This window comes from Plecotus auritus (genome assembly GCF_963455305.1).
Source record: "Plecotus auritus genome assembly, chromosome: 5".
NCBI classification, from domain to species: Eukaryota; Metazoa; Chordata; class Mammalia; order Chiroptera; family Vespertilionidae; genus Plecotus; species Plecotus auritus.
In genome coordinates this window covers 186,152,816-186,180,354 of record NC_137776.1, presented here as the reverse complement: position 1 = coordinate 186,180,354, position 27,539 = coordinate 186,152,816, and the positions used below count along the sequence as shown (strand labels likewise).

The 27,539-nt window shown below is 67.7% G+C and overlaps 2 protein-coding genes across 6 annotated transcripts in view; one reads left to right on the top strand and one right to left on the bottom strand.

The window, feature by feature from the left end:
- KCNT1 (potassium sodium-activated channel subfamily T member 1) overlaps positions 1–16,225 on the bottom strand; it is a 49,180-nt gene extending 32,955 nt beyond the window's left edge. Inside the window, exons 1-2 of one of the 5 annotated variants that reach the window (XM_080668099.1) lie at positions 16,141–16,225; positions 7,111–7,269 (exon numbers count right to left, since the gene is read on the bottom strand). In XM_080668099.1, the coding sequence (XP_080524225.1) occupies positions 7,111–7,205 (95 nt within the window). In that variant the 5' untranslated portion in view covers positions 7,206–7,269; positions 16,141–16,225. Of the gene's footprint in view, positions 1–7,110; positions 7,345–8,751; positions 9,123–16,140 lie in introns of those variants that run through there. The other 4 variants (XM_080668105.1, XM_080668098.1, XM_080668104.1 and 1 more) reach the window with 4 other exon arrangements.
- On the top strand, positions 15,879–21,946 carry SOHLH1 (spermatogenesis and oogenesis specific basic helix-loop-helix 1; the record flags this gene model as incomplete). The annotated part of the gene is made up of 8 exons (XM_080668360.1): positions 15,879–15,956; positions 17,531–17,691; positions 18,190–18,337; positions 18,660–18,754; positions 18,838–18,935; positions 19,726–19,912; positions 20,621–20,691; positions 21,732–21,946. The coding sequence occupies 8 exons, from the start codon at positions 15,879–15,881 to the stop codon at positions 21,944–21,946; spliced, it is 1,053 nt and encodes a 350-aa protein (XP_080524486.1).
- Positions 21,947–27,539: the final 5,593 nt, after the last annotated feature.

Below are 27,539 nucleotides of genomic sequence, written 5' to 3'. Positions count from 1 at the left end.
TAGAGGGAAGAGTGACAGCTGGTGGCTCCTGGCCACTCACCTCCGCAGGCAGGGTTGCTGGGGCCGGGGCGGAGGGGGGGGGGGGCGCTGGGGACTAGGTGGCTCTCAAGGTGGCCTGCCCGAGCCCTCTCACCTTCCAGCCCCCACCCCTCCGCCTGGTGGGAAATCTCTGTCTGTCTGTCTGTCCTCCCTCCTGCAGGCACTCAGGGTCCCGCCTCCTCCCCATTCCCTACCCCCCCAAGTCCCCCAGGGACAGAGCAGCTTCTTTGTGGACACCCTGTGGGGACGGCCCTGGCCAGCTCGCTGCACATGAATTCCAACAGACAGGGCACGCTGCTGTCCGTTTTGCAAGTGGGGAAACGGAGGAAGTGGCGCCCCCAGGAGACGGAGAGCAGACGGTGTGGAGCAAGGACTCCTGGCTGACCGAGCCTCACCTCGCCACTGCCCCATCACGTGTCCACTCTGCCCAGGTCCTGCCGTTTCGCAGACGAGGCCCGGCAGGTGTGGGTGTGGGAGAAGGGGACTCTGAGGGTCACAGCTGTCCTCGGCGGCTGCCAGGGCTCCAGGCCCTCCTGACGGCCAGACCGAAGGCTCAGCCTGCCCGGCCTGCCTGCTGCTTCACCCCACCTGTGCCACACCAACCAGCCGGGCCTGGCACTGTGGGAGGCTTGTGGGAGGAAGCCAGGCCCCTCCCAGACCTGGCTGAGTCAGGAACATCCCCTGGGTCTCCCGTCCTGTGTCTGCTCCAGAGGAACGAGGTGTTTGCTCTGGCCAGACCCCACCTGCCCCGGGGGAGAGGGGCGAGCAGGTGGGACAGGCACGGAGGAGCGGGGGCAGGAAGACAGAACCGGCAGTGTCGGGGGGCCGCTGGGGCACAGCCTGCGATGAGCACACAGCTCAAAGCCATTGGGACCCCAGGTGCAGGCAGCGACGCCGTGAGAGCACGGGGGCACCCGGGTCACCCATCGGCGGGAAGGCTCCTCGTTCGGCCTGTCCCCCGAGGTCCTGGTGTCTGAGAATTGCCGTCCGTCCTCAGGTCCCGAAGGCGTCTAAGGTCCAGGCTGAGGCAGGAGTATGGACGGAGCTCCTGAAAACTACCGCTGACGGCCCGGCCGGCGGGGCTCCGTGGCTGAGCGTCCAACCAGGAACCAGGGGGTCACGGGTCCATTCCCGGTCGGGGCACAGGCCCGGGTTGTGGGCTCGGTCCCCAGCGTGGGGTGTGCAGGAGGCAGCCGATCCGTGATTCTCTCTCATCACGGACGTTTCTGTTTCTCTCTCTCTCTCCCTTCCTTTCTGAGATCAATAAAAACATATTTTTAAAAAAGTCAAGTGTTTCCAGTGGGTGGGGGAGGGCAGCCCCCTGTGGGGACTGAGGCGGTGGCGCCTGGTTGTAAGGAGCGGGAAGGCGGGTCCTGTGGGCCCCGGCCCAGGCCCCCGGTGACCCAGCACTGCCCGCCCTGCAGAGTGTGGGCAACCTGGAGCCCGTGGCCGCGTGCTCAGGGCGGGGCCCAGAGACACCGCCCTTCCCTCCAGCACTTAGTCCTGGAAGTGCTGCCTCATCCCAGCACAGCAGCCTGCGGGGAGGGCGGGTCCGAGCGCAGGACCGCCAGCCACTGCGGAGGGCATGGGGCGGGGCTGGGGTGAGGGTGGGGTAGGCGGTGACACCCGGAAATTGAGATGGGGACGAGGGGCGAGGGAGCAAACGCGGGGTGGGATTCGTTCTCCACGTGCCCAGCGGACAGGGGCCGTGGGTGTGGTGGCGTGTGGTTCATCCCCGCACGGGAAGGACATCTGGACGCGGCCGCACCAGGAGTGAGACGCACAGACATCGCGGAAGAAGCCAGTCCCACGGGACCATCCCGTGGGACCCGCTGGGAGGAGGTCCCCGAGGAGTGACACCCCCAGACAGGAAGGGGACGGTGGGACCAGGGCTGGGGGCGGTGGGAGTGGTGTGTAGTGGGCAGAGCCAGTGTGGGCCGATGGGAGTCCTGGAGGGGACGGGGGCGGCGGGGGGGGAGGGGAGGGCGCATGCCCAACAGTGTGAACGTCCCCGATGCCCCGCTTGGCCGTGGGGGGCCGGCAGTGCCTTTAATGAGAAGGCCGGGAAGAACAGTACCGACTCCAGCTGAAGGGGCTTCCTGGCCCAAGTAGGGCCGACGGGGGCGGGGGCGGGGGCGCGGTCAGAGACGATCAGAACACGTGTATGAGTTCCTCTGGCGATGCTGGCAAATGGCCACGAACTCAGTGGCTCGAAACCCACAGACACACCTCTCCCTGCTCTGGGGGTGAGTCCTGAACTGCGAATGTGGCAGGGGTCCCACCCACGTGGCCGGGGACCATCTCCCATCTGAAGACCCTTCGTCACATCTGCACAGTCCAGGGGTGGAGGTCAGGACACAGACACCTTTGGGGGCGCTGTTCCACCCCCCGCCCCGACATGAGCCCATGCAGCTCCAGGGGCCCACGCCGTCCCGAGAGAGGAATCCAAAAAGAAAACACCCCCGTGTCACCCTGAAGCTCCCCCAAGGGCCACGGTTTGCGATGACGCAGCCCCAGCCACAGCCCCTCAGCCTGGCTGGCACGGGTTGGGGGCAGGTCCCGGCCCCTCGGCCCCCCTCCACGGTGCCAGTGCCCTTGTGTCACACGTACAAGGCTCGGGCCAGGGAGGAGTGTGGGGTCCCCGACCCCACCAGGGGGGACACACTTCCCTAAACCCACCTGCGGCCCTCACCCCCACCCCAGCAGCTCCCTGTCCCTCTCTCACCTCCACAGCCCCTAACACACCACCGTCCCCACTCAGCTGGGTGTGCCCTCCCTGTTCCCACTGCACCCGGTCCCATTGCCCTCACCCCTGGGTCAGGCCTCTCTCCTGCCCGTGCTGCTCGGAGCACCCCTGCCCTGGCTCCCCCACAGCCCAGCTCCTCCCTCATCACCCCTCCCAGCTGACAGTCACCCCCCCACACACACCCACACCCCCACACACACACAAGGTCTTGCGCTCTCTGGCCCTGGGGACAGTCCTGGGCCCTGCACCAGTGAGCAGACAAGGCCCCCACCATGTCCAGGCGGCCTGAGTGGGCGGAGGATTGGCTGGAACGGGGACAAGACGGGAAGGTGCCAGGACAGGGCGGACAAACCCAGGCAGGCCCTGAGGGGAGCAGGCGTGGGCCTGAGGCTGGAGGGAAGGAAGGGGCGACCACAGCACTTGGACCGGGGATGGGGGGCAGGTTCTAACTCCCCGCCAATCATCTGGGGTGGCCGTGCAGCCCCGCCCAGCTCAGCGGTGTGCAGTATTAACCACAGGTGAGTGGCTTTGGCACAGGCTGTCCCTGGAGGTGCTCCCCACCCCTCATTGGGGGCCTCATCCCGGGGCGGAGCCTGCTTGCTCCTCACCCGCCTGGAACCCAGGGGCAGCCTGGCCCACCTCGCTCAGTGGTAGGAGGGGCCTGGGGGGGCGGGCACACCCCAGGCTGCAGGGACGAGGTGAGGGGAAGCCACCGTGTTCCACAGCTGCTCCCGCTGGGCCAGGCAGGGGTCTGTCCTCGCGGCCCCAGGCCCTGGCCCCACCGCAGGCCTGCCTGTCCGCTCTCGGCTTGTGTGAAACAGTATCTGGTGTTGCTCAATCCAGAGAAACGCGTCAGGAGCTCCGTCCTGTGATCTCGGCGGAGCTCGGGGCACAGAGGAAGGGGGCCCCAGCCCCGCAGAGCCTGGAGCCTGGGCCCGATGGTCCTCACTGCCCCCCCCGCCCCCGCCCGCCGGGCCTGGGAGTGACGGGCCCAGAGCCTGCCATGGTCTCCGGCTGTGGCATTGAGACCTTTTGGGCAGCTGGGCCGGGTGCCCGCGGGCAGGCAGCTGTGGAGAGCAGCGGGTCCTGGGCTGGCTGGCCGGAGGCGCCAGCTGGCAGGGCCTCTCTGCTCACCCGTGGCTCCCACCCCAGCCTCTACTCATTCTCTTCCTCGTGGGGGATGAGCCTGTGGTGTGGCAGCCATGCCCCCCACCTCGCTGCCCAGAGCCCGCCCCGCCCCATGGCGTCTTCGGGGGGAGGGGGGAGAGGGACTGAAGCCTCGAGCCCACGTCGCAGACCAGGGGCAGGCGAGGGGCACGCACCATGACGAAGCCCCTTCGCACCCCTCAGCCTCATCGGAGCCGCCTTTGGGGGTGGGCTGTCACCTCCCCTGGAGAAGGTCTCACAGCCTGGCTGGGTCTGCACCCCCCTAACTGTGGGGGAGGCCCTGTGACCCCGAGTTTGTCTCCAGGACCCTGGTGCCCACGCTCGGGCGTCCAGGCACACGGGAGGTGGGCGCTGCCCAGGGGAGCTGTCCGAACAAACCAACAAACCGGCTGCCCCGAGCCCTGGCCCGGCCCTCAGCTGCCCTGGAAGGGGGCGGGCTCGGGCTCTGCCCACCTCCCCGCCGGCTCCCGGAGAGGGGGCCCTGAGCAGCAGCAGAGCCTCCTTCACCCACGCAGGCCGAGCCCGCCCTCCCCCCAAGGCCATGCGTGAGCGGCTGCGGTGACTCATGGCTGTGGCTTCATTTCCCTGGAGAACAGCAAGCCCTCAGCCCTGCCGCCTGCTCACCCACGGCCTGTGGGGCCGAGGTCAAGCCTGCCTTGGGGTGTAGCAGGGGCTGCAGCTGCGGGGGGGGGGGGAGGGCATGCTGGGCAGGAATCTGAGGGGAGGGTGTGGAGGGGGCAGGGGCAGCCTGGCAGAGGTGAGAGGGAGGACACAAGGATGGAGGATGAGCGGGCTGAGGGCGAGGAGGCCAGGAGGCTCTGGGGGCCCAAGTCACAGGCACCCCTGAGGGGGCCTCCCACAGCTGCCCCTGTCCCTCCTCCCCCTGAGGTTGGGGAATCCACTCAGAACCCAACGAGAGCCTCCACCTGTGTGTCCTTACCCATGGGGCTCAGGTGACCTCAGGACCCCCGGGACCCCATCCCGGCTTCCCGCACTGCCCGGGTGCACAGCCTGTGAACACGGGGTTTGAGAGAGGAGGCAGGCCTGACTGGCAGCCCGGCCACGGTGACACCACGGTGCTCGGGCAAAGAAGGTTCCAGAACGGATACACTGGCGATGGGGCCCTGGGCAGTGAGGGAAGGAGAGGCCCCGCTGGGCCCCACAGCCCCTTCGAGGCTGGGCGGGGGGGAGGAGGGACTGCTGGGTACGAGGCCCTGTCTGGCGGGGGTGATGGAATTATCTGGAATGAGATAGTGGTGAGTGTCCCTCGAGATACAACTCACCTTTTATATGTGTCACCACAGTGAGCAACCCCACACCACAGGGTCTGGGACAGCGCCAGCCCCTCTCCCCGGGCCGGGCACTTCCCTCCCAGCAGATCCACGCCACCCACTCCTGACCACGGAGGGCTGCCACTCCGATTCCACCAGCCGGAGTCCCTGGCGTTTATCGAGACACCAGAGGCCCCTGCAGGACGCTGGGAGACTCGGCTGCTGTTTTCATCATCGACCGCGTCCCAGCGGCACAGGCCCCGGGGCTGGTGCTGACTCAGGGAGACTCTGAGCTCACCTGCTCGGCTGAGGGAAGCCCCAGCCCTGCCCCATCCCTGAGGACGGGTCGTCCACAGTCCCCCCCCACCAACCCCCCATCCCCATGCGGGGAGTCAAACCAAATCTCCCCTGGACCACGTGCTCCTGGTGGGTCTATTCATCATCATTATTATTATTATTATTATTATTTATTGACTTTAGAGAGAAAAGAGAGAGAGAAATACCCATCGGTTGCCTCTGGTACCTCGTGCCCCGACTGGGGATCGAAACCCACAACCTAGGTCTGTGCCCTGACCAGGAATCGATCCCGTAACCTAGGTCTGTGCCCTGACCAGGAATCGAGCCCACAACCTAGGTCTGTGCCCTGACCAGGAATCGAAACCCGCAACCTAGGTCTGTGCCCTGACCAGGAATCGATCCCGTAACCTAGGTCTGTGCCCCGACCAGCAATCGAGCCCGTAACCTAGGTCTGTGCCCTGACCAGGAATCGAAACCCGCAACCTAGGTCTGTGCCCTGACCAGGAATCGATCCCGTAACCTAGGTCTGTGCCCTGACCAGGAATCGATCCCGTAACCTAGGTCTGTGCCCTGACTGGGAATGGAGCCCGTAACCTAGGTCTGTGCCCTGACCGGGAATCGAACCCGTAACCCCCCAGGGCATGGGTGACACTCCAGCCAACCCAGCCCCCCGCCTAGCTGTGATGGCAGCGCTCAGCCCAACAAGGCCCAACCTGGCTGGACCCCGATTCCTCGATTCTCTGGGAAGACACTCGCCAGCACTCCTCCTGACCTACTTGGGAGTGTGACTGCCCGTCACGTGAGGGCTGCCAGGCGCTCCAGCAGCTCCTGGGCCACGGTCCTCGCAGGCACGGCCCCGCAGGCCCACCTCCCTCGCTGCCATGTTTTCCCAGCTGCACCCTTCCCGGGGCCACTCCCGGGTCAGCTTGCACGCTGACGGTTCTCGACCTCAGGTACCCTGTGCTCTTGCTTGAATAACTGCACTGTTGGGGGGACTGCGGGTTCAGACACGGCCCCCTCGCCCTCCCCAACACCCTGCGAGGAAAGTGTTCCCATCCAAACCGCAGGGCCCAGCCCCGCGGGAGTCCTCGCACCGCCTCCCCTGCAGGCGTCAGCGCCTCCCGGGACCCACAGCGCGGAGCTAGTTTACCCGAGACAGAGACAGCCGTGTGGGGAGGAGACATCCTCCCAGGCCTCCTCCGCGCAGGAGCCGTCCCCCCTCCGCGCAGGAGCCGTCCCCCCTCCGCGCAGGAGCCGTCCCCGTCCTGGAGTCCCTTACAAGAGACTCAGTGCATTTGCTTGTTTCTGCCCAGGAGCGACCACAGCGTGAGCTTGAAGGACACGGTCCCTCATTAATAATAAACGATCGCCGCCCGCGCTCGCCATCCTGCAAGGCTCAGCCGCGGGGTGCTTCCGGCCCGGGTCCCCAAATGAGCTGAGTGCGCGCGGGACTGGGGGTGCTGGGAGCTGACCCCGGAGGCGCCCCCGCCCCCTGCCCGAAACTTCATCCGGAAAGTTGCAGCGCCCTCGGCCTCCAGCACCTCGGACAGCGCCCTCCGCGCTCCGGGACACGCGCGCAGACCCGCCTACCTGTCCTCGCTCTGCAGGGCCTGGTCCCCCAGCAGCAGGTCCCGGAAGCGGTACCGCGGCGGCAGGGGCAGCACCTCGGAGTCCAGGTCGCTCATCCTGAGGCCGGCGGTGTCCGGCAGCACGCGGTCCCCGCGGCCAACGTCCCCGGCGCCGGGCTGCCTGCGGACACAGCAGCTCCCTCAGCGCGTGCAGCGCGCTCCTGTGCCCGGAGCCGCCGGATCCAGCTGCCCCGCGCGGCCCCTGGCGCCCCACGCCAACACCCCACCCCCCCCCGCAGCCCCACCCCCACCCCCGCACGGCCCCCCTGCCTGGCAGTCCCGGCCCACCCACCTCTGCACAGCACCACCCCCACCCACCAGCCCGCCCAGGGCAGCCTCCCTCCCTCCCTGCCCTACCCGTGGGGCGCACCGACCCAGGCGAGCAGAATCCCTTTCCTGCACAGACCCCGCCCACCCCCTCCCATCCCAGGAGCCTGACCCCCACCCCACCCCCTCGCCTGGCCAAGCAGTGCAGCCTTGCCAGGCCCTGGCCACTGTGCCCACCACACCTGCTGGGCTCCCTCCCGCCAAAGCGCCTCCTCCAGCGCGTGGGTGAGGTTTGTCACCATCAACGCAGGGGCAGGTGCTCGTGCCACCCCTGGGTGCCCACCACGCCATGCACGCCCTCCCCCCAGCCTACGCCAAGGCTGCCTGCTCAGCTTCCTCAGGGTCCAGAGCACCCGCCTGCGCCCCAAAGACCTCCCTCTCCTCTCCTCTCCTCTCCTCTCCACAGGCTGCGGGGGTGGGAGTGAGCAGGGGGCCGAGGCCCTGGTCCGTGGAACTCCCAGGAACCCAGCAACTCAGGTGGGATCAGAGCCTGGGAGGGGCGCCCCTGGGGAAGGTGGACCCCTCTGGGCCAGGGTCACAGAGACCCCCACCTCAGTCACCTGAGCGGAGACCTGGCAGGGGGTGGGATGGGGGAGGGGCCTTGTGGTCTGCAGCCTTTGGGGTCCTTGCCTCTGTCTTCGGGGCTCCTATACCTTCCCTGCCCCCCATCCCCACATCAAAGTGAGTTTTGGCTACAGTCACCCACACGCACCCGGTGGGCACAGGGGCCACCAGCTCCCAGCCCCCAACGCCCTGGACCTCGGCCCCCTGCCACAGCAGCTGCACCCCCATTAATAAATGCCATGGGGACGCTCATGTCCAGGGCACCGATGGGCATGTGGAGGCCGGGCCGTTGGTGAGTGGGAGGCTCAGGTGCGACCCCAGAGATCCTGGCCCCACCCAGCAGCCTCTGGCATCAGCTGGCCGTTCAGGTGAGCCCAGCCGGGCCACCCCTCGGTGCTGCCCTCAGCCCCAGCCAGTGCTGTGGGGAGGACGCGGGACCCCGGAGGGAAGCACGTCCATCAGCTGTGGCCTTCAGTGGGGGTGACGCTGGTGGGGCCTCCTGGCCCTTCTCCCTGCCTCCCAGGGAGGCAGGACCAGCTGGGGGTGAGGGCTTCTCCACCCCATCAAGCTGTCCCCCTAAGGCCTGGGGCAGCGGGGGGACCAGGGGGCCACCTCAGCCTCCGGCAGGTGCAGGGGTCTGCTGACCACACTCAGCGCCTCGGCCGGAAAACTGCAGGCAGCTGTGCCCAGAGGCCGAGTGAGGGCCACTCACCTGGAGCCCGAGGGGGGGGGGGGTGCTTGGAAACCTTCCTCTCCTTAAGCCGGGAGGGGCAGGCACCTTCGCAGGGGCCCCACCCAGGGCCTGTCCCTGGCCCCCCGCACCCCAGGCCGGCGGCACGCAGGTGTGGGCACCCCCATCCCACGGCCGTCTAGGACCATCCAGCCCGAACGAAGCTGCTCTCCCGGGTCACGGGCCCAGCCCCGAGGAGCTGGCAGCGCTGGGAAATAACATTTTCCTAATTGCATCAGCGTGCTCGCTGTTCCCTGGTCACAAGCCGCGGGCCGCGGGGAGCCTCGCAGTCGGAGCTGGGGGCTGTGTTTGTTTGGGTTTGCTCCTTTTTCGCCGAAAGCCCCCCTTCCTTGTTGTTTTAAATGTGTTTTTATTGATTTCAGAGAGGAAGGGAGAGGGAGGGAGAAACATGAGCGAGAGAATCACGGATCAGCTGCCTCCTGCACGCCCCACACTGGGGATGGGGGCCGCAACCCGGGAATGGAACCGTGACCTCCTGGTTCATAGGTCAATGCTCAGCCCCCTCTGAGCTGAAAGCCCCTCAGGGCCCGCCCCCCGCACGGCCCCGCCCACAGCCCCCCGGAACTGCTTTGGGGTCTCTCTCTCTGCCTCTAAGCCCAGACGGGCAGGGGGGCAGGGACGGTGGGAGACCTCAGAGGGTGGGACCTCGGTTGGCTTCAGGGGGACACAGGGAAGGGAGGATCTGGGAGTCGGGGCCCAGCCCCCAGCCCTGGAATGTGGCCTGAGAAGGCCCAGGGCGCACTGCCCCTCCGCCCCCGGGTGTGACTATGACACTGCACATCCGAGCGAGCTCAGGGTGGGAGCAGACGCCCTGCAGACCTCCTGGCCCCCTGCCTGTCCCTGCAGAGCTGAAAGCCCTGTGACCGTTTGTTGTCCTGGCCGAGGGCAGGCCCCGGGTCTCCTGGCACGGTGCCCGGCGTTGGGGGGGCCGTGAGCAGCTGCTCATCAGCCTCATCCCTGGGATCGGGTCAAGCCTCTCCCGGAGCCCAAAGGCCCGTGTCACTGACAGAGTTGGGGCATCCTGGGGGGAGCCTGGGCGGAGGCTGCGGGGGGGTGGGGGTCTGTCCCTGCAGAAGCTGAGATGGTCCAGGTGGTGTGAGAACAGGACCCTGGCACGGGGTCCCCGACACGGGGGTCACCTCGCAGTCTACGCCCTCATCTCCCTCCCACTCCCTCCTCCTGCGTGACTCAGGGGGGTCCCCGAGGGAGTCTCGTCCTGGGTGGTGGCTGCACCAGGGGGCGGCCCAGCTCTACAAGGAATCGGTGCTTTGGGTCAGGAAGGCACCACCTTCCGGTCCTTGCTCCCCCACAGGGCCAGGTGTGGAGCCGAGATGTGGACTCCTGCCCCTGAGCCAGAGCCCAGGTAAGTGGACAGGGCAGCCCCCCTCCCAGGCAAGGCCGGGGAGCCCCTGCTCCTCTTGGGGACCCTCAGGGCCACAGGCCCACACCCACCAAGCTCAGGGAGCAAGTGAGGTCCTGTCCAGCCAATTGGAGCAAGGCTCAGTCCTGTCCCTTCAGCCATGCTGGGTGCCCTGGGAGGCCACGTCACCTCTCTGAGCCCTGTCCCCTTGTGTAGCAAAGGTCCTGACGCTCCAATCCTTACGGGTGATGGAGAGCAAGCAATGAGCTGGTCAGTGCAGGGTGCTGGGTGCTGTGCCCGGCACGTGAGCGCTTAATCCATGTCACTTTTAAAATCCTATCTAATAAAAGAGTAATATGCAAATTGACCATCACTCCAACACATACGATGGCCGCCCCCATGTGGACACAAGATGACCGCCACAAGATGGCCAGCAGGGAAGGGCAGTTGTGGGCAATCAGGCTAGCAGGGGAGGGCAGTTGGGGGGGACCAGGCCTGCAGGTGAGGGCAGTTGGGGGGGACCAGGCCTGCAGGGGAGAGCAGTTAGGGGCAACCAGGCCAGCAGGGGAGGGCAGTTGTGGGGGACCAGGCCTGCAGGGGAGGGAAGTTGGGGGCAAACAGGCCTGCAGAAGAGGGCAGTTGTGGGGGACCCAGGCCAGCAGGAGAGGACAGTTGGGGGGGACCAGGCCTGCAGGGGAGGGCAGTTAGGGGCAATCAGGCCGGCAGGAGAGCAGTTAGGCGTCGATCAGGATGGCAGGGGAGTGGTTAGGGGGTGATCAGGCTGGCAGGCAGAAGCAGTTAGGGGCAATCAGACAGGCAGGCAGGTGAGCGGTTGGGAGCCAGCAGTCCTGGATTGTGAGAGGGATCCCAGATTGGAGAGGGTGCAGGCTGGGCTGAGGGACACACCTTCCCACCCCCGTGCATGAATTTCATGCACCGGGCCTCTAGTCTATATATGTAAAAGGCTAAGTGACTGTCCGACCAGTAGCTATGACATGCACTGACCACCAGGGGGCAGACGCTCCACGCAGGAGCTGCCAAGCTGCAGTGACTTGGCAGCCGCGGCTCTCGGGTGACGCACCCCAGAACCAGAGAGGAGGGAGCTCAATTCCGGGGTGCATCACCTGAGAACCGCCCTCTCGCAATCTGGGACCCCTCAAGGGATGTCAGAGAGCTGGTTTTGACCTGATCCCCACAGGCCAGGCTGAGGGACCCCACCTGCCGGAGGGACCCCGCTCACTCCACGCCCTTTGAACCCCAGTGCCGTCCCAGGTGCAGCTGGCCGAGGAGGGACCACAGGAGGTTGGCTCCAGGGAGTATCCGGCCCATCTCACCCAGTCCCGCCCCACCGGCCACCTTCTAATTAATTTCCTTTCAATGTGCAGAGACCCGGGGCTGTGGGAGGCTGGCCAGCCAGGGGTCAGGGCTGTGGGAGGCTGGCCGGCCAGGGGGCAGGGCTGTGGGAGGCTGGCCGACCAGGGGGCAGGGCTGTGGGAGGCTGGCCGGCCAGGGGGCAGGGCTGTGGGAGGCTGGCCGGCCAGGGGGCAGGGCTGTGGGAGGTTGGCCGGCCAGGGGGCAGGGCTGTGGGAGGTTGGCCGGCCAGGAGGCAGCTCCTGGTGGTCAGGGCGCATGACAGCGACTGGTCATTAGGTCTCTCAGGCTTTTATACATGTAGATATGTGTTTTTATTAATTTTAGAGGGGAGGGGAGCGGGAGAGAGACAGGAACATCGATGAGAGGGAATCACGGATCAGCTGCCTCCTGCACATCACCTACTGGGGATGGAGCCCTCAACCCGGGCTTGTGCCCTGACTGGGAATCGAACCCGTTACCTATTGGTGCCTGGGACGACGGCTCAACCGCTGAGCCACAATGGCTGGGCCTGTGTCGGTTCGTTTTGCTTGTTTATCCTCCCCTGAGGATATTTTTCCATGAACTTTTAGAGGGAGTGGGAGGGAGGGGGAGAGACACAGAAAGAGAAACATCGATGTGGGAGAGACACATCAACCGGATGCCGCCCGCATGCACCCTGATCGGGGCTAGCGGTCAAGCCTGCAACGGAGGTACGTGCCCTTGACTGGGAATCGAACCCACGACTCTTCAGCGCTCACACCAACACACTAACCACTGAGCAACACCAGCCAGGGCCCAGGGAGACGCATTTAATCGAGGAACCTACCAGGAACCTTGGCAGACATCACACCTCTGGAGAAACGGGGCGGCCTTCCCACTCAAGTTGGGGACCCCCACCCCCGCCAGGGGGGTGTCGGCCGGGGCACTGACGAAGGAGAGAGCAGCGAGCGCTGCATCGGCGAGAAACGGGCTCTAACTGTGTGCAGCCGGCACGATCGTTCACCCAGAAAACCCCAGAGAACCCTCTGAGACGCCATCAGAACTAACGAGAGCATCGGACAGCGTGGCCGAGCCTGGAGCCTCGTTCAAGGAGGGCCCGCTCCAGGCAGCGTGGGGGAGGAGCCCACGCCGACCCGGACATTCCAGGAGCCCACCCCGCGTGCCCGGCGGGAACCCGGCACCCACGGAGGCGAGCCCGTTCCGGGGGCTGCAGACCGTGTTCATCAGCGCCCGTCAACACACGGCCGTCGGTCTCCTCAAAACCGGACAGACTGTTTCCAAAATTCATACCGACGAGCAAACATTTGCAGGAACAGTGGAGGTGGGTGTGAGCGAAACCAGGAGGGGCTGGCCTCGGCCGTGGAAACCTGGGGAGGGGTGGGGGGGCAAGAAAGGGCGCAGGGAGAGGCACTGGGGACGTCAGAAGGGGCAGTGGGGGGACGCGTCAGCAACACGTCCTGCGGGCTGATACACAGGGGCTCACGAGGTCTCAGGGGTGGGTGGGCATGGCGGCCCCATTTGCTGATAGGAAATGCAGGCACAGGGAGATGAAGGACCGGCCTGGCCTCGGGCAGGAGCCCTGGGACCTTCTGTGAGCTCAAAGGGGACCCACCACAGCCCCAAAGTGGGGAACAGCCCCGGGGAGAGACAGGAGCAGCGGTAGACGGGAGGGCGTGTCGGCAGGGGCCTTCACGGTCAGGGTCCCGCCACCACACCGCCGATCCGGCGTGAAAGACGGCGGCAGCAAGAGAGGGGCGGGCGCCAGCTTTGGGGAGGATGGAAACATAAACCCCCGTTCACGTGACAGCCTCCCCACCGCCCTGGCCAGCAAGGAGCAGAGCCGAGCGGCCACAACGTGACGTCCTCCCCGAGAGCCGCGTACCCGTTCTGCGTCACAGCGGCTTGTGATCGGCAGCCTCCACGTGGGACCCCGTCATCAGCCGTGTAAGGCCGCCCCCCGCCCTGACGGCCGCTCACCCAGGACCGCGCCGCGCCATGAACCAGCAGGTCCCGGAGGCTGTGCACACGCCCGGAAGTGCAGGACAACCCCAAACACAGCTCCGCCCGGAAGGAGCACCAGCCAGCGGGGGCCTCTCTGGGCCACCGGCTCGCGGACGATGCACAGACCATCCCCTCTGCTCCGTGACCTCCGTGCGGAGGGCAGCGGGGGGTTAAAGGCCACGTCCCAGTCACAGTGCGACACGGCGACGGGCGGTGTGTGACTTGTGTTATGGGATGGGACAAAGCCCCAAGGGTCACGGGTCCCTGGGTGGGCCTGGGGGGAGGGCCTGCTCCTCAGCCTGGCAGGTGGCGTCGTGAGAAAGTGTCCCCCAAACTCCTAGGAGCCCAGGTTGTGTGTAACGCTCAGACTGACCGTCCAGGACCCGGCGTGTGACTGAGGGACACCCCTGTGGCTGCGGGACCAGTCCCTCTCCCAAGACGCATTCTCAAAACGTTCCCTCTCGGGTCAAATTTTCCCAGGAGTCTGGAGAGCCATGATTGACAGAGGAACTGGGGGTGAGAGCGTGTGCACGTGTGTGCATGTGTGGCCATGTGTATGTGTGCACACGGGTATGCATGCACATGTGTGTTGGTGTACACGTATGTGGGTGTGCCTGTGCAGTGGGCAAGTGTGGAGCCGTGCACACGTGTGTGCGTGTGCACAGCTCACCTGTCCTGCCCAGCGTCCAGAAGGGTCCCGAGGACACGGCGTGTCACTGAGGGGGGCGGTCTCCTGCTGGGCGCAGCGCCCCCGCCACCGGGAAGCTGCCGAGTGTCCCTCTGCCCACGGCACAGAGCGAGGCGCTTCCTTTCCGTGTGAAGAGCCGCAGCCGGGGCGCGGTGCCTCCGGGAAGGGCTCTGGCGCTCACCCCACCTCAGAGAGGCAACAGGTCCCAGGGGGAAGCTCAGACGCATCGCTGAGCGGATTCAAACTGTAGTCATCAGAACTGACGCTTCTAGCAGCTTCCGCAGGGAGCCAAGCTGGCCCGGAGAACAAGGGGGGGGGGGCGGGGGGAGGGCCGGCAGCAGCGTGGACACCAGGACTCGGGCGTGGGCATGGGGCCCGTCACCACCCCTGACCTTCCTCGGGCCCACGGGCTGCCCCCCACCCGCCCACCTGAGCCCGCCTCTGGGCAGAGCCCCTCGGGCGCTGGCAGGGTCACGTCCAGTCACAGGGCCAGCACTCCCCCTGGTGCCTGGACCCTCGTCCCGTCCGTCCTCGGGCTGCGCCCCGTGCTCTGGCTGAAGCTGCCCGAGTGCCCACCCCCTGGCCAGACCCACGGTAGCTGCTCAGAGGTGCGTAGTGACCGAGCACAGGCCTAAGCCACGCTGCTGGGCAGTGCTGACCCCGAGCCGGGGCCAGTGCTCTGGGGGGCCCTGGAGAGCCTGCTGGGCAGAGCCTGGGGCGGGGACACTGTTCCCTCTGCCGCAGCAGCACCTGGAGGAGGAGGGCTGTCCCCTGGCAGGGGGGCCTGTCCCTGAGCAGGAGGGGTGACCCACAGGGACAGCCTGCTCTCCCAGCATGCACTCCTCCCCAGGCTGTCCCCCCTGCGCCCCACCGGTGCCAGGCAGTGCTGCCCTGAAGAAGGACCACCCCGACCTTTGACACGTGGCTGGAAACGCTCCCTCCCAAGCCTGGTCCCCACCAGAAACAGCCCTGAAGGACCCCCCTCCACCTGCACGTCACACAGGGGAGCCCGAGTCCGCAGGCTGGGCGGTCAGTGGCAGCCCCGGCCTCACACCAGGCGCCCGCCTTTCAGGCACCCTTGCCACCACCTCTGGCCTCAGAGCAGCCCCGCCAAGCCGGACCCAGGGACAGGGCTCCACCCAGCTGGGGTCCGGGGCACAGACAGGGGCAGGCCGTGGTCACCTGGGGGCTGGCTCCTGGCACAGGGCAGGGGCGGGCAGGACAGGGCAGAGGCAGCGCCCCCTCTTCCTGGCCCCTCCAGAGCGCTGTGCCCTCTGAGCCTGTCACTTGAGGTGCAGGACATCCCCGACAGGGCACAGGGAAGGCCGGCCCCCAGGCCGCTAGGAAGCCCCTGTCAGCTCACCCTCTCCCCACGATGAGCAGATGGACCAGCGGAAGGGAAGTCCCGGATGAAAATCAGCCACTGGAGACCATGACCCCGCCCTCTCCCTGACCCCCACCCCAATCAGGGCTCCTCCTGGGAAGGGACGCCCTTGAAACCCCGCTTCTATGTGGGGTACCCTTGCCCCTTGGGCACAGCGCTGCCACTCCCACGCGGCCCTCCCCAGGCTCTGCCCGAGGCGGGGGCGGGGAGGGGCGCTCCCCCACCCCCGCGGGCGCAGCACAGGCTCCAGCGCGCGGGGTCCACACCTCCCCGCACCCGAGAGACACAGCCCCGCATCTAACATGGCCGCGCTCCGGCCACTTCGCCTTCAGAACGCAGACAGACCGACGCCGCCGCCGGGGCACCTGCTGGTCAAGGATGTAACTGCCCGCCTCGCCGGAGGCCAGAGGGACGCGCGCTCCCCACGGTGGTCGGCGGCAGGCGCTCGCGGTCCTGGCCCTGGACGTGGGGACCTTGGGGATGAGGGTCCTGGGGTGGGAGGGTTGGGGGGTGGCGCTGCCCAGACCCGGGCCCCGCGCGGGGGAAGGGCGCAGCCGACTGTACCTGGGGGCGCATCGGCCGTCATCGAACACGAAGGTCCGGTTGGTGTGGCCCCCGCCGCGCGCCCCCGCCCGCGCCCCCCTGCGGACGCCCCCCGGGCTGCGCGCCCTGTCGGGGCCCATCACGCGGCCGGCGGCGGCTCGGACCCAGAGCCGAGGGAGAAGCCAGTCGGAGCGACAGGCGACTTCCTCCTTCGTTGGGCCCCGAAATCAACACTTTTCTCTCCGCTTAAGGGGTGGGGAGCGCGTTGGGGTCGGGCTCGGGCTCCAGACCGCGCGCGCCCCCTGCCGGTCGCGCCGGGAATCGCGGTGGCGTCGGGCGGGCTGGGCGGGGGCGGGGTCCGGTGGGTCGCGTCCACCTCGCCCCTGACCGGCCCTGGAGACCCCTGGGTCTTGGCGAAACAGTTCTCAGACCAGCCTCCCCCTGCCCCGCGTCCTCCCCACCTGCCCCGCGTCCTCCCCATCTGCCCCCCGTCCTCCCCACCTGCCCCCCGTCCTCCTCCCTGCCCCCCGTCCTCCCCACCTGCCCTCCGTCCTCCTTCCCACCTGCCCTCCGTCCTCCTCCCTGCCCCTCGTCCTCCCCACCTGCCCTCCGTCCTCCTCCCCACCTGCCCTCCGTCCTCCTCCCCACCTGCCCCCGCCCCCTCCCCACCTCCTCCCCGCACCGGCTGGCGACTCCTGGAGGGCAGGGCTCAGCCTCCAAACAGCCAGCATCCCGCCCGGGCCTGTCACCTGGGGGCACCTGGGGGGGGTGAGGGGGAGACCGCACCCGAGGGGGAAGTGGTCTCATCGGGGGAAGAGGGGGAGCAGGAACCCCCCCTCCCCTGGCGCACCGCTGGGGCGTGTGGGCAGCGCCAGGTGCTGGGGGCGGGCGCACGTGGGCAGCGCACGTGGGTAGCGCACGTGGGTGGGCGGGGCTGGCGGAGCGCAGGCCTGAGGTGCAGCTGTGAGCTCATGGCCATGGCGTCCCGAGGCCCCCAGCCCAGTGCCCCCCGAGTCCCCATCCCCCCGGCATGCTGGTGAGGAATTGGGGGCTGGGGTGGTGAGGTGCCTGGGGGTGCCCAAGACTGCTTGGGGTTCCCTGTGCCCCGCGCTTCCGCCCAGCCCTGCTCACCTTGGGCAGAGCCCCCCACGGACCCCCGGCGGGAGTGGGCAGGGAGGGAGGGGGCGTAGGCCATGTTCCTGGGCCCCCCAGGCCTGTCCTCCACCTGCCCCCCACCTCCATTACCTCGTCTGGGCCCCGGTGGCGTTCTCGGGGTTCACAGTGGCATTCTTGGGGTTTGTGGTGGCGTTTTGGGACTTTGCGGTGGCGTTCTGGGGGTTCACGGCGGTGGCGTTCTGGGGGTTTGCGGTGGCGTTCTGGGGGGTCGCAGTAGCGTTCTCGGGGTTCGCAGAACCTGGAGCTGTTCACTCTCCTCAGCAGCAGCTCTTCCCCGGGAGCCCGTTTCCCCGGCAAGGACCCAGGTGGGGGCTCCAGTCCAGTCCGGACCCCTGCGGTGGCGGGGCGTCCCGCTTGCTGCCTCCCCCGGAACGTGCTCAGCGAGAGGGAGCGCAGGTGGGCGGTGGGAGGAGGGGTGGGCCGGTGCCTTCTAAATGGGGGGGCGGGGGGGTGCAACCAAATTCCGCACCTGGGACAGGTCGTGGCATCTGCCCGGGCGGGGACGTTGGCAGGGGAGGGGGTGGGCAGGCCGCAGGGAGCCCCTCTGTGACCTGGAGCCTGAGCATCTCTCTTTAAATATATACATTTTACTGATTTCAGAGGAGGGGAGAGCGAGAGAGAAACATCAACGATAAGAGAGTCATTGCTGCGCTGCCTCCTGCAGGCCCAGCTCCTCCCACACCCCTGGGCAGGGCGGGTCCACCTGGGCAGGGGAAGCCCAGACAGAGATCCTGAAGGACTGGGACTGGGGGGCGGGGCGGAGGGGGGGGGGCAGCCTGTGTCCTTCCCTCCGAGTGGCCCGGGGGCTGCTGTGAGGGGCTGGTGGCGGCAGCCCTCTCTCCTGGCCCATGCGGGCAGGCCCACGGGCGTCGTCTGTGGCTTGTCCGGAGGCAGGAAGCGGATCTCCCTGAGCTGTGAGCGCCTGCGGGCCCTCCTGCCCCGGTTCGACGGCCGGCGTGAGGACATGGCCTCCGTCCTGGAGATGTCCGTCCAGTTCCTCCGGATGGCGGGCACCGTGCTGCCCAGCGGGGAGCAGCAGGCTGTGAGTGTGCGGGCGCCGGTCAGCCCACGGGGGCGGCTCTTATTCCCGGCGTCTCCTCCGTGCACATCCCACAGGCATCGCACCTCCTGTGGGCGCGGCACTGTGGCCCCCGCCCGTGGTGTCAGCAAGGAGGAAGAGTCCCATTGCCCTGAGGCCCCTGGTGGGCACGGCCTCCACCTCCCGGCCCCTCCAGCCTCCTCCGGGCCCCGGGCTGAGGACCAGGGTCTGTGCTCAGGGTGGCCCCGGGGCAGGGCAGCCCACTGTCCCTGTGGTTTCCCGGTGACCACGTCCGTGGTGATTTTCGCGTTGATTTCCGTGTCAGGTTCTCGGCCCCACCGAGGAGGACTGGCACCAGTGGCAGCTGGGTCAGACCCCAGCAGACGCACCCGGCGCCGGGACGGGAGCACCCGGGACCGTGTGAGTGCCCCTCCCTGCCCGGCTGGAGCCCCCGGGGCTGTGGGTGCAGGCTGTTCAGAGACCCCTGTCTTTGCCCCACCCAGGCCGCAGGACGCCCCCAGCGGTGTGACCATGGGTGTGGACCAGGGCGAGGCCCCCACCGGGGTGGCCGAGGCGCTGGACAGGCCAGCAGTCCTCCCTGGTGAGTGTGACTGGGCACAAGCATGGTTCCAGGTCCCCCAGAAAGTGTGGGGGCATGGACTTGCTGTACCCTCTCACCCCTGTGTCCGGCTCCCCAAGAGCAGCCCCCACTCTGCCAGCTCTTGGCGGTGGGACTGGCTTCTCTGTTCTGTAGGGGTGAGTCATGGACCCCAGGCTGTTCCCTCCCCCACATGGGGCCTTTGTTCCCTGCCCGCCCCCCCCCCCACAAGCCCATGGGGTGCCCCTGAGGCCTGCGTCCCCCTCACACTGGACCCTGCCCAGCTGTCTGTCACTCTTTGGACCGTGGCTGCTGGTGGCAGCACTTAAGCTGCCCACATGCGTTTGCCGTGTGTCACTGTGCCCCAGTGTCACGGGAGGCGAGACCTGAGTGTGCCCACTGAGGGGGGTGGGTCTGCGGTGGACAGATGGGGGCCACCAGGACCCACACATAGGACACGAGGGTGTAGAGGCCGCACCCAGGGAGCTGCTGTGAGGGTGGTGCCCCAGGTCAGGGGTTGCGGGCACATGGAGGGGAGGCTGCAGCAGCACTGCGTCTCCAGGTCCGAGCCCCACAGGCTGGCCTGAGGCCAGGTGGGCACCGCCTCCAGGAAGCCTCCCTGGCCTCAGGCGTCAGGCACCTCCCTCTGGGCATTCACCGTCTCCTGGTTACCTGCCTGCCTCTGCTCGGAGCCCCCGTCCTGGGCAGGGCTCAGCGGGCAGGGGCTGAGGTCTTCAGGGGAGGGCTGCTCCCTGAGGGGGGAAGGCTGACCCACCCTTCACTTTTCTCATAGGGACCTCCGGTCTGGCACCCTGGACCCCAGGCCCGAGTCCCTCCCAGGTCCTGAAGCCGCCCCCCGCCTGGCCTCCCTGCTCCTGGCAGCCGACCTCCCCGCTGGTGAGCGAAGAGGCTCAGAGCTGCCTGGGCCTGGCTGGGCCCCTGACAGAGGAGACCACCCAGGCTGCAATGCCCGGCACCAGGTGGGCCCCCGGCGGGCGTGTGCCCGTGTGTGCCTGCCGGTGTGTGTCTGCCCATGTGCACTGCCTGTGTGTGCACTGCCTGTGTGTGCACATGTGTGTCTGCCTGCCTGTGTGTGCACATGTGTGCCTGCATGTGTGCCTGCCCATATGCACAGCCTGTGTGTGCACATGTGTGTCTACCCATGTGTGCACATGTGAGCCTGCCCACGTGCGCCTGCCTGTGTGTGCACATGTGTGTGTGCCCGGCCGCGTGCACCTGCCTGTGTGTGCACATGTGTGTGTGCCCGGCCGCGTGCACCTGCCTGTGTGTGCACATTTGTGCCTGCCTGCATGCGTCTGCCTGTGTGTGCACCCCCAAGGCCTGTTGTGGGAAGGTGCTCCCCTCACTCCCTCACTGTGTGTGCAGCCCAGGCCCAGGTCTGCCAGGCTGGGCCCTGTGGCTTCTGACGTGTTTTTGAAAACACTCTCCTCTGACTAATGGTCTTCTCTGGGCTGATGGGCTGGTGCTGGTGGCACAGCTGAGCGTGGGGCGGGGTGGGGCAGGGCGGGGGCTCTCCTGAGCCAGCGGGCTCCTGTGCTGGTGCTGGGCGGGAGGGTGCGAGCCCCTAGTCACTGGACCTGCAGCCGCCTTTCAGGGCCAAGCCCTTCCTTGAGGTCAGAGGACACAGGTTACCTGGGGCACTCAGGGTGGGGTCTCCTTGCCACCAGGTCCGTGCCCACGTGTGGAGTGGAGGACGAGCCGTCCTTGCTGCTGAGTGCCAGTCCCAAGTGGTGGCTGGGTGAGTGGGGACGCGGGCGGCCGCCTTCCCCGATCTGGGCCGGCTGTGGGCCTCGGCCCCCCTGACCGGGGCTGGGATGGTGGGAGGGTGACCAGGCCCCGCCTGCAGAGTGACACCAGGTCCCTGTGTCTGAGCTCCTGGGTCTCCTGTGCTGGAGCAGGGGACGGTGCCTGTGGGAGTGTCTGTGAGAGAGCGAGCGTGAGCGTGAGTGTGTGTGAGTGTGAGCATGTGAGCGTGAATCTGTGAGTGTGACTGAGTGTGTGAGCATGTGTGCGTGAGTGTGCATGAATGTGTGACTGTGTGTCTGTGAGTGTGTGAGTGTGTATGAGTGCGGCTGAGTGTGAGTGTGCGTGAATGTGTGACTGTGTGAGTGTGTGTGAGTGTGTGTCTGTGAGTGTGTGTGTGTGAGTGTGTGAGTGTGTGTGTGCGGCTGGGGCTGGGTGTGTGTGTGAGTGTGTGTGAGTGTGTGTGTGTCTGTGAGAGTGTGTGTGTGGCTGGGGCTGGGTGTGTGTGTGAGTGTGTGTGAGTGTGTGTGTGTCTGTGAGTGTGTGTGAGTGTGTGTGTGTGTCTGTGAGTGTGTGAGTGTGTGTGTGAGTGTGTGTGTGTGACTGTGAGTGTGTGTGAGTGTGTGTGAGTGTGTGTGTGAGTGCAGCTGGGGCTGGGTGTGTGTGTGAGTGTGTGTGAGTGTGTGTGTGCAGCTGGGGCTGGGTGTGTGTCCTGTGTGTCGGCCTCGGTACCCTCTGTCTAGATGTCCCCAGGAGGGCACGAGGGCACGCTGGGCGGAGTGTGCAGGATTTGGTGTGAAGGAAACGCCACCTCAGTCCGGCCCCACGGGTCCTCCTGGGCCCTGAGCGGGGCCGGCAAGTGTGGGCCCAGCGTCAGCCCTGGCCCCTCGTGGTCCCACCTCATAGGTGGGCAAAGGGCTTCTGAGGGGGTGCAGGGCAGCGGGCAGGGGTGGGCCTTCTCTGCCCGCTGCCCGCCGGCTCTGGCTTGCCGGGCTGGGTGCCTGCTGCCCTGCTGACCTGCCCTGTCCTCTCCAGGGTCCCCCGAGGGCAGAGACAGTGGTGCCCCCTCTGGGGCCCCGGCCGGGAGCCCGCTGGACAGGACGGAGCCGGGCTTCCTGGCGGACCCTGAGCCCAGCGCCCAGGAGACCCCGGACGGCCCCCTGGAGCCGTGGGGCTGGGATGTGGGCTGCCCCAGCCTGGCCTTCCGGGACGAGGTGGACAGCATCTTCCCCGACTTCTTTGCCTGCTAGGCGGCCAGGACCCGGATCCGCATCAGCACGTGCTGCTTGGGCGGGTTATTTTGGGTCTGGGATGCAGCTGTGTTCTAACTCCAGCGGGGAGCTGTGGGGGCTGTGGGCACAGGGTGCTGTGGGGGGCGAGGGGGCTGTGGGGGCTGTGGGGGCGAGGGGGCTGTGGGGGCTGTGGGAATGGGGCTGTGGGGGCGAGGGGGCTGTGGGGGCGAGGGGGCTGTGGGGGCTGTGAGAGGCGAGGAGGCTGTGGGGGCTGTGGGGGCTGTGGGGGCGAGGGGGCTGTGGGGGCTGTGGGGGCGAGGGGGCTGTGGGAATGGGGCTGTGGGGGCGAGGGGGCTGTGGGAATGGGGCTGTGGGGGCGAGGGGGCTGTGGGAATGGGGCTGAGCATTAAAGGGAAGGAGTCTCTGGAGGAAGGACTGAGGTGTGATGTCCGTGACTCCGGGCGGAGGGACTGCAGAGGCAGGCCTGCCCGGGCCTCTGTCCTGTGCCGTCTGCGCCTGGGGACTCAGGGTGCGGGGCCCACAGACTGAGCCTCTGGGTCCCCGCCCCTCCCCAGGGAGGTGGGTGTGACCTTCCTCCTCCCACAGCCCTGGTCTGACCCCATGCCCGCCGCGTGGCTGTGGTTGAACTTCAACCTCTGAACCCAGAGGTCTCGGTTCCATTCCCGGTCTGAGGGGTCCCCCCAGGCTCCATCGGGGAGGCCCTGGGGGGCTGGGGGTAGAGGTACCTGCTTCCGTGTTTGGACCCCGGTGTGCACACTCAGTCCAGGGGCTCCTGACCTGGGACCGGGGGGTGGGCTGGGTTAGGTGGGGGTGGCCCAGCTCCTGTGTCTGGCCAGGCTCTCTCTGCTCTGAACCCCCCGACTTCCAGCCACCGCAGAGCCGAGTGCTGGTCTCCGGTCTCTGACCCGGGCCGGGCAGGGGTCACTGCTCCAGGCTCCCGACCCCCAGGCAGTCCCTGCTCCAGGACCAGAGGGGTCTCTCCCTGCAGGGGGTGCCGAGCAGCGCCCCAGCCCTGCCTCCCCTCCGCCCCGAAGCCACAGGACGGTCCCATGCGTTCCCCAGTGAGTCGCTGAGACAAAGGTGGAGCCGCTGGTGTGGGAGGATGTGCAGGGAGGGAAATGCCGTCACAGCCCGGCCCTGGGAGCTGGAGGGCCGGGGGCCAGGCCCAGGCGGGTGCTGGGGTGGCCGCCGCCCCCAGACCCCCATCCTGAGGCCCCCAGGCCTCCGCGGGTTCCTGGAGACCCTGGGCAGTGGCAGCCCCCCCCAGGAGCCCCCACGGGAAGGGCCTCCCGGCCCGGCTGCCAGTGTCCAGTGTCCAGAGTCCAGCAGCATCCAGACCTGAGAGCCCTGGATCAGGCTGCCTTTCCTGGCTCCTCGACAGTCGCGTCAGCTCCCACAGCCCAGGTCTGACCCCGAGCCTGGCCGGCGTGGCTGTGGTTGAACTTCAACCTCTGAACCCAGAGGTCTCGGTTCCATTCCTGGTCAGGGCACAGGCCCGGGTTGCAGGCTTGATCCCCAGTGTGGGGCGTGCAGGAGGCAGCCGATCAGTCGATTCTCATCATTATGTTTCTCTCTCTCTCCCTCTCCCTCTCCCTGCCTCTCTGAAATAAAAAATATTTTTTAAAAAGACCCAGTGTGTGCATGCGTGTGCACGTGTGTGCGTGCCTATGTGCAGTCCTGTGGGTTTATACATGTGTGTTGTTGAGTTTAGGCCAGCGCCTCCTGTGGGCCGGCGGGGAGGGTGGGGGTGCGGGGAAGCTGCAGTTCCTGCCTGGGGCCCAGCGCCCCGAGCCTGCTGAGCGCACGTGCGGTGACCCCTGCTGGCAGTCCCCGGGCCTGTGCTGGGGATCCGGGTTCCAGGACCCGGGAGGGGCCCAGGGCAGTCACTGGACTCTCTGGCCCCGCCCACATGGGAGCAGGCTGCCTCTGTGGGGTCAGGTGTGGGGTCAGGTGTGGGGTCAGGTGCAGGGCTGTGACGTCCCTGCCCCAGGTGCCCCGCCCTGAGCCCTGGGATCTGCCCTCACCCAGCCCCCAGGGTGGGGGGGGAGTCAGGAAGCTGGGGTCTCTCTTGCTCAGAGCCCTGAGGCCCCGGAGGGCAGAGAGATGGGACCCCCTCCCCCAGGCTCCCCATGGAAGGGGGGACCAGCCCCCCACTCAGGGGCAGGCAGAGCTCACTGCTGCCTCAGGCCCACGGGGCGGGGGAGGGGGAGCGGGGGGCGGGGGGGAAGAGGTGTTGAGAAGGATGGGGACCTGGGCTGCCGGGGGCCTGCCCTCCCGCCTGTGACAGGTGGGAGCGTGGCTGCCGGTGGTGACAGTGGGAGCGTGAGGGCGCCTGTTGTGACAACGAGCCCCCGGTGGGCTGGGGGAGGGAGGGCCGGTGCGGGCTCTGTGCTGGGCTGGAGCTGAAAGCAGCCGTGGGGTTCCCGGAACAGCTTCCTGCCGCCGCCTCCGCTCCTGGGCCCTTTGTGAACCAAATCACAGCTCACCGCGCTCGTGGGCTGCGATCCAGCGCAGGGCGGTTAGAGGGCCCGCTGCTGGCAGGCCCTGTCCCCCTGCCCCTGTCCCTGCCCCTGCTCCCTCTGCCCCCCCCCCGGGTCCTGGGACACGGGGCCCGCAGGACCCAGGCACGGCCAGGCCCCCCCTCCAGGCGCCCCCCTCAGCGGGACACTCTGAGCGTCAGTGACGGGCAGCGCGGCTGGGAGCCGACCGGCTGCTCCGGCCACCACCCTTCGGCACCCTCCCTGTCCACCTGCCCCGATGGCCACCACGAGCACCCCACGGTGGCGGAGGCCCTGGTGCAGCTCAGCCTCCCCCTCCAGCCTCTGGCCATGGAGGTCCTGCCCTGAGCCAGCGCACCCATGGGTGCCACCAGCTCCGCGGGCTTCGTGCCTGAGGGAGGGACGCAGGCCGGAGCCCCCTGGCTCTCAGCCCCCACTCCGCCCCCGGGGGTGCCATCACCGGCCCCGGCCTCCCGGGGAGAAGGAAGTGCGTCCGCGGGTGCTCATGCCTGACCCTGGTCCGGATAAACCCACAGGGGCCCCTCCTCCGCCGCTGGAAGGAAGCCGGCCCCAAGCATGGACGCCTCCTGCCCTCCTGCCCGCCTGCCCTCCTGCCCGCCTGCCCTCCTGCCCGCCTGCCCTCCTGCCCGCCTGCCCTCCTTCCCTCCTGCCCTCCTGCCCGCCTGCCCTCCTGCCCTTCTGCCCGCCTGCCCTCCTGCCCGCCTGCCCTCCTGCCCGCCTGCTCGCCTGCCCTCCTGCCCTTCTGCCCGCCTGCCCGCCTGCCCTTCTGCCCGCCTGCCCTCCTGCCCTCCTGCCCTCCTGCCCGCCTGCCCGCCTGCCCAGCTGTCCCCACCTGGGCTTCCCACACGCTGGCTGGACAGGTGGCGTCTGGCCACCTGAGGGGGGTCCTGGGACCCAGCACAGACCTCAGGGCAGCTAGGAAATGCAGGGCCTTGAAGCTCCGCCCCTGCCAGGCCCCAGTGCCCCCCTCCCCGGTGCCCCCCCCTCCCCGGTGCCCCCCCTCCCTGGTGCCCCCCCCAGTGTACCCCCTCCCCGGTGCCCCCCTCCCCGGTGCCCCCCCTCCCCGGTGCCCCCTCCCCGGTGCCCCCCCTCCCCAGTACCCCCCCTCCCCGGTACCCCCCCTCCCCGGTGCCCCCTCCCCGGTGCCCCCCTCCCCGGTGCCCCCTCCCCGGTGCCCCCCCTCCCTGGTACCCCCCCTCCCCGGTGCCCCCCCTCCCAGCTTCCTCGGCAGAGGCACTGGCCCGCGCTGCCATCATGCGTCTTTTTTTTTTAATGTTTTTTATGGATTTCAGGGAGAGGCAGGGAGAGGGAGAGATAGAAGCATCGATGAAAGAGAAACACCCATCAGCTGCCTCCTGCACACCCCACACTGGGGATCTGAGCCCGCAAGCTGGGCATGTGCCCTGACCAGGAATCGAACCGTGACCTCCCGGTTCATAGGTCGACGCTCAACCACTGAGCCACGCCGGCCGGGCCCCACGTGTGTCTTGATTAAACAGCAGCGACATGACAGGCTGCGGGGGGAGGATGTGCGACGTTTTAACTGAAAATAAAATCGTTTTTGGTCGTAGTGAGCGGGGCGAGGTTAGACGGTGGGGACGTGCCCCTGTCTGCTCACGCTGGCCCCGCGGGGCGGGAGTCTTCCCCACGTCCCGTCCTCGAACGAGCGCACTGGGTTTGACCATACAGACTCGCCGTCCAGTCTGGCCCGTTGGTGGGGGTGGGACCTCAGCTGCCTGCGGGCCGCAGCGAGGACGTGTCTGTGCCCTGAGCCGGGACCCTGGGCCCCGCCGCCCTGCCCGCCGCCCGCTCCCTGTGCACTGGGGTCTGGGCCGGGCCTGGGGACCCACCGGCGCTGGGCTCAGCCCCCTGCACCTCCCTGTGGGCGGACAGGGCATCCCTGGGGTCCTGGGTGTCTTCTTTGGTGGTGGCTGTTCCTCACACCCAAGGATGTTTTCTGCTGATTGTTTAGAGAGCGTGGAAGGGCAGGGGGAAGACAGAGAGAGAAACATCGATGTGAGACAGACACATCGATCGGTTGCCTCCCACACGCACCCGGACCGGGGCGGGAGATGGAGCCTGCAACCGAGGTACATGCCCTTGACCGGAATCGAACCCGGGACCTTTCAGTCCACGATCGACTCTCCATGAGCCACACGGGCAGGGCCATCCAGTGTCCGCCTGCCCTGTCGGCGGCCACCTCCTGAGCGCCCTCCCTGCTGGTTCCGCTCCCGGCGCCCACTGTGTGGGCAGCTGCCTCGCATCTCGGGCCACAGCCCAGGGGCCGGACAGAGGTTCTGGACAGGGAGCTGGAGGCGGGCGGTGGGGGGGGGGGAAGTGCCCACACCCCAGCCACGGCCGCCCACATGGAGCTGCTGTCTGCGTCTGGCAGCCTTGGAGTGGGGGCGGAGCTCCTGTACCTACAGCCCCTGAGCCCAGGCAGGGGCCCTGGGCCTGACTCAGCTCCGACCCGCAGACCCTGGCGCTGGGGGTCGGGGCGGGGGAAGCTCCCACTGGGACCCCAAGAGTGTGAGCCACGAGGGAGCAGCCGTTGGGGCTCGGGGCGGCTGACCCCAGCCAGGGGGCTGACCATGTCCCTGTCGTGCGGATTTCTGGGGAGGAGCGTGCATGGGAGGTTGGGTCCCTGTCCCAAGGGGAGCGGGGTGGGGGGGAGGAGGGAACCTTGGGGGGCAGAGGGGCAGGAGCCAGGGCACTGATGGGGGGCGGGCGGGGCCGAGCCTGTGTCTGGGGTGGTGGTGAGGCTGGGCCAGCGCCGGGGAAGCGACTGTCGGGCTGGGATCCGAGGAAGGAACGACACACACTTTCTTTCTTTTGTGTTTTTTTAAATATATTTTTATTGATTTCAGAGAGGAAGGGAGAGGGAGAGGGATCAGTGATGAGAGAGAACCATGGATCGGCTGCCTCCTGCACGCCCCACACGGGGGATCGAGCCCGAAACCCGGGCAAGTGCCCTGACCGGGAGTCGAACTGTGACCTCCTGGTTCCTAGGTCGACGCTCAGCCACTGAGCCTCGCCGGCCGGGTGGACCCCCTTTATTCTGAGATGAATGC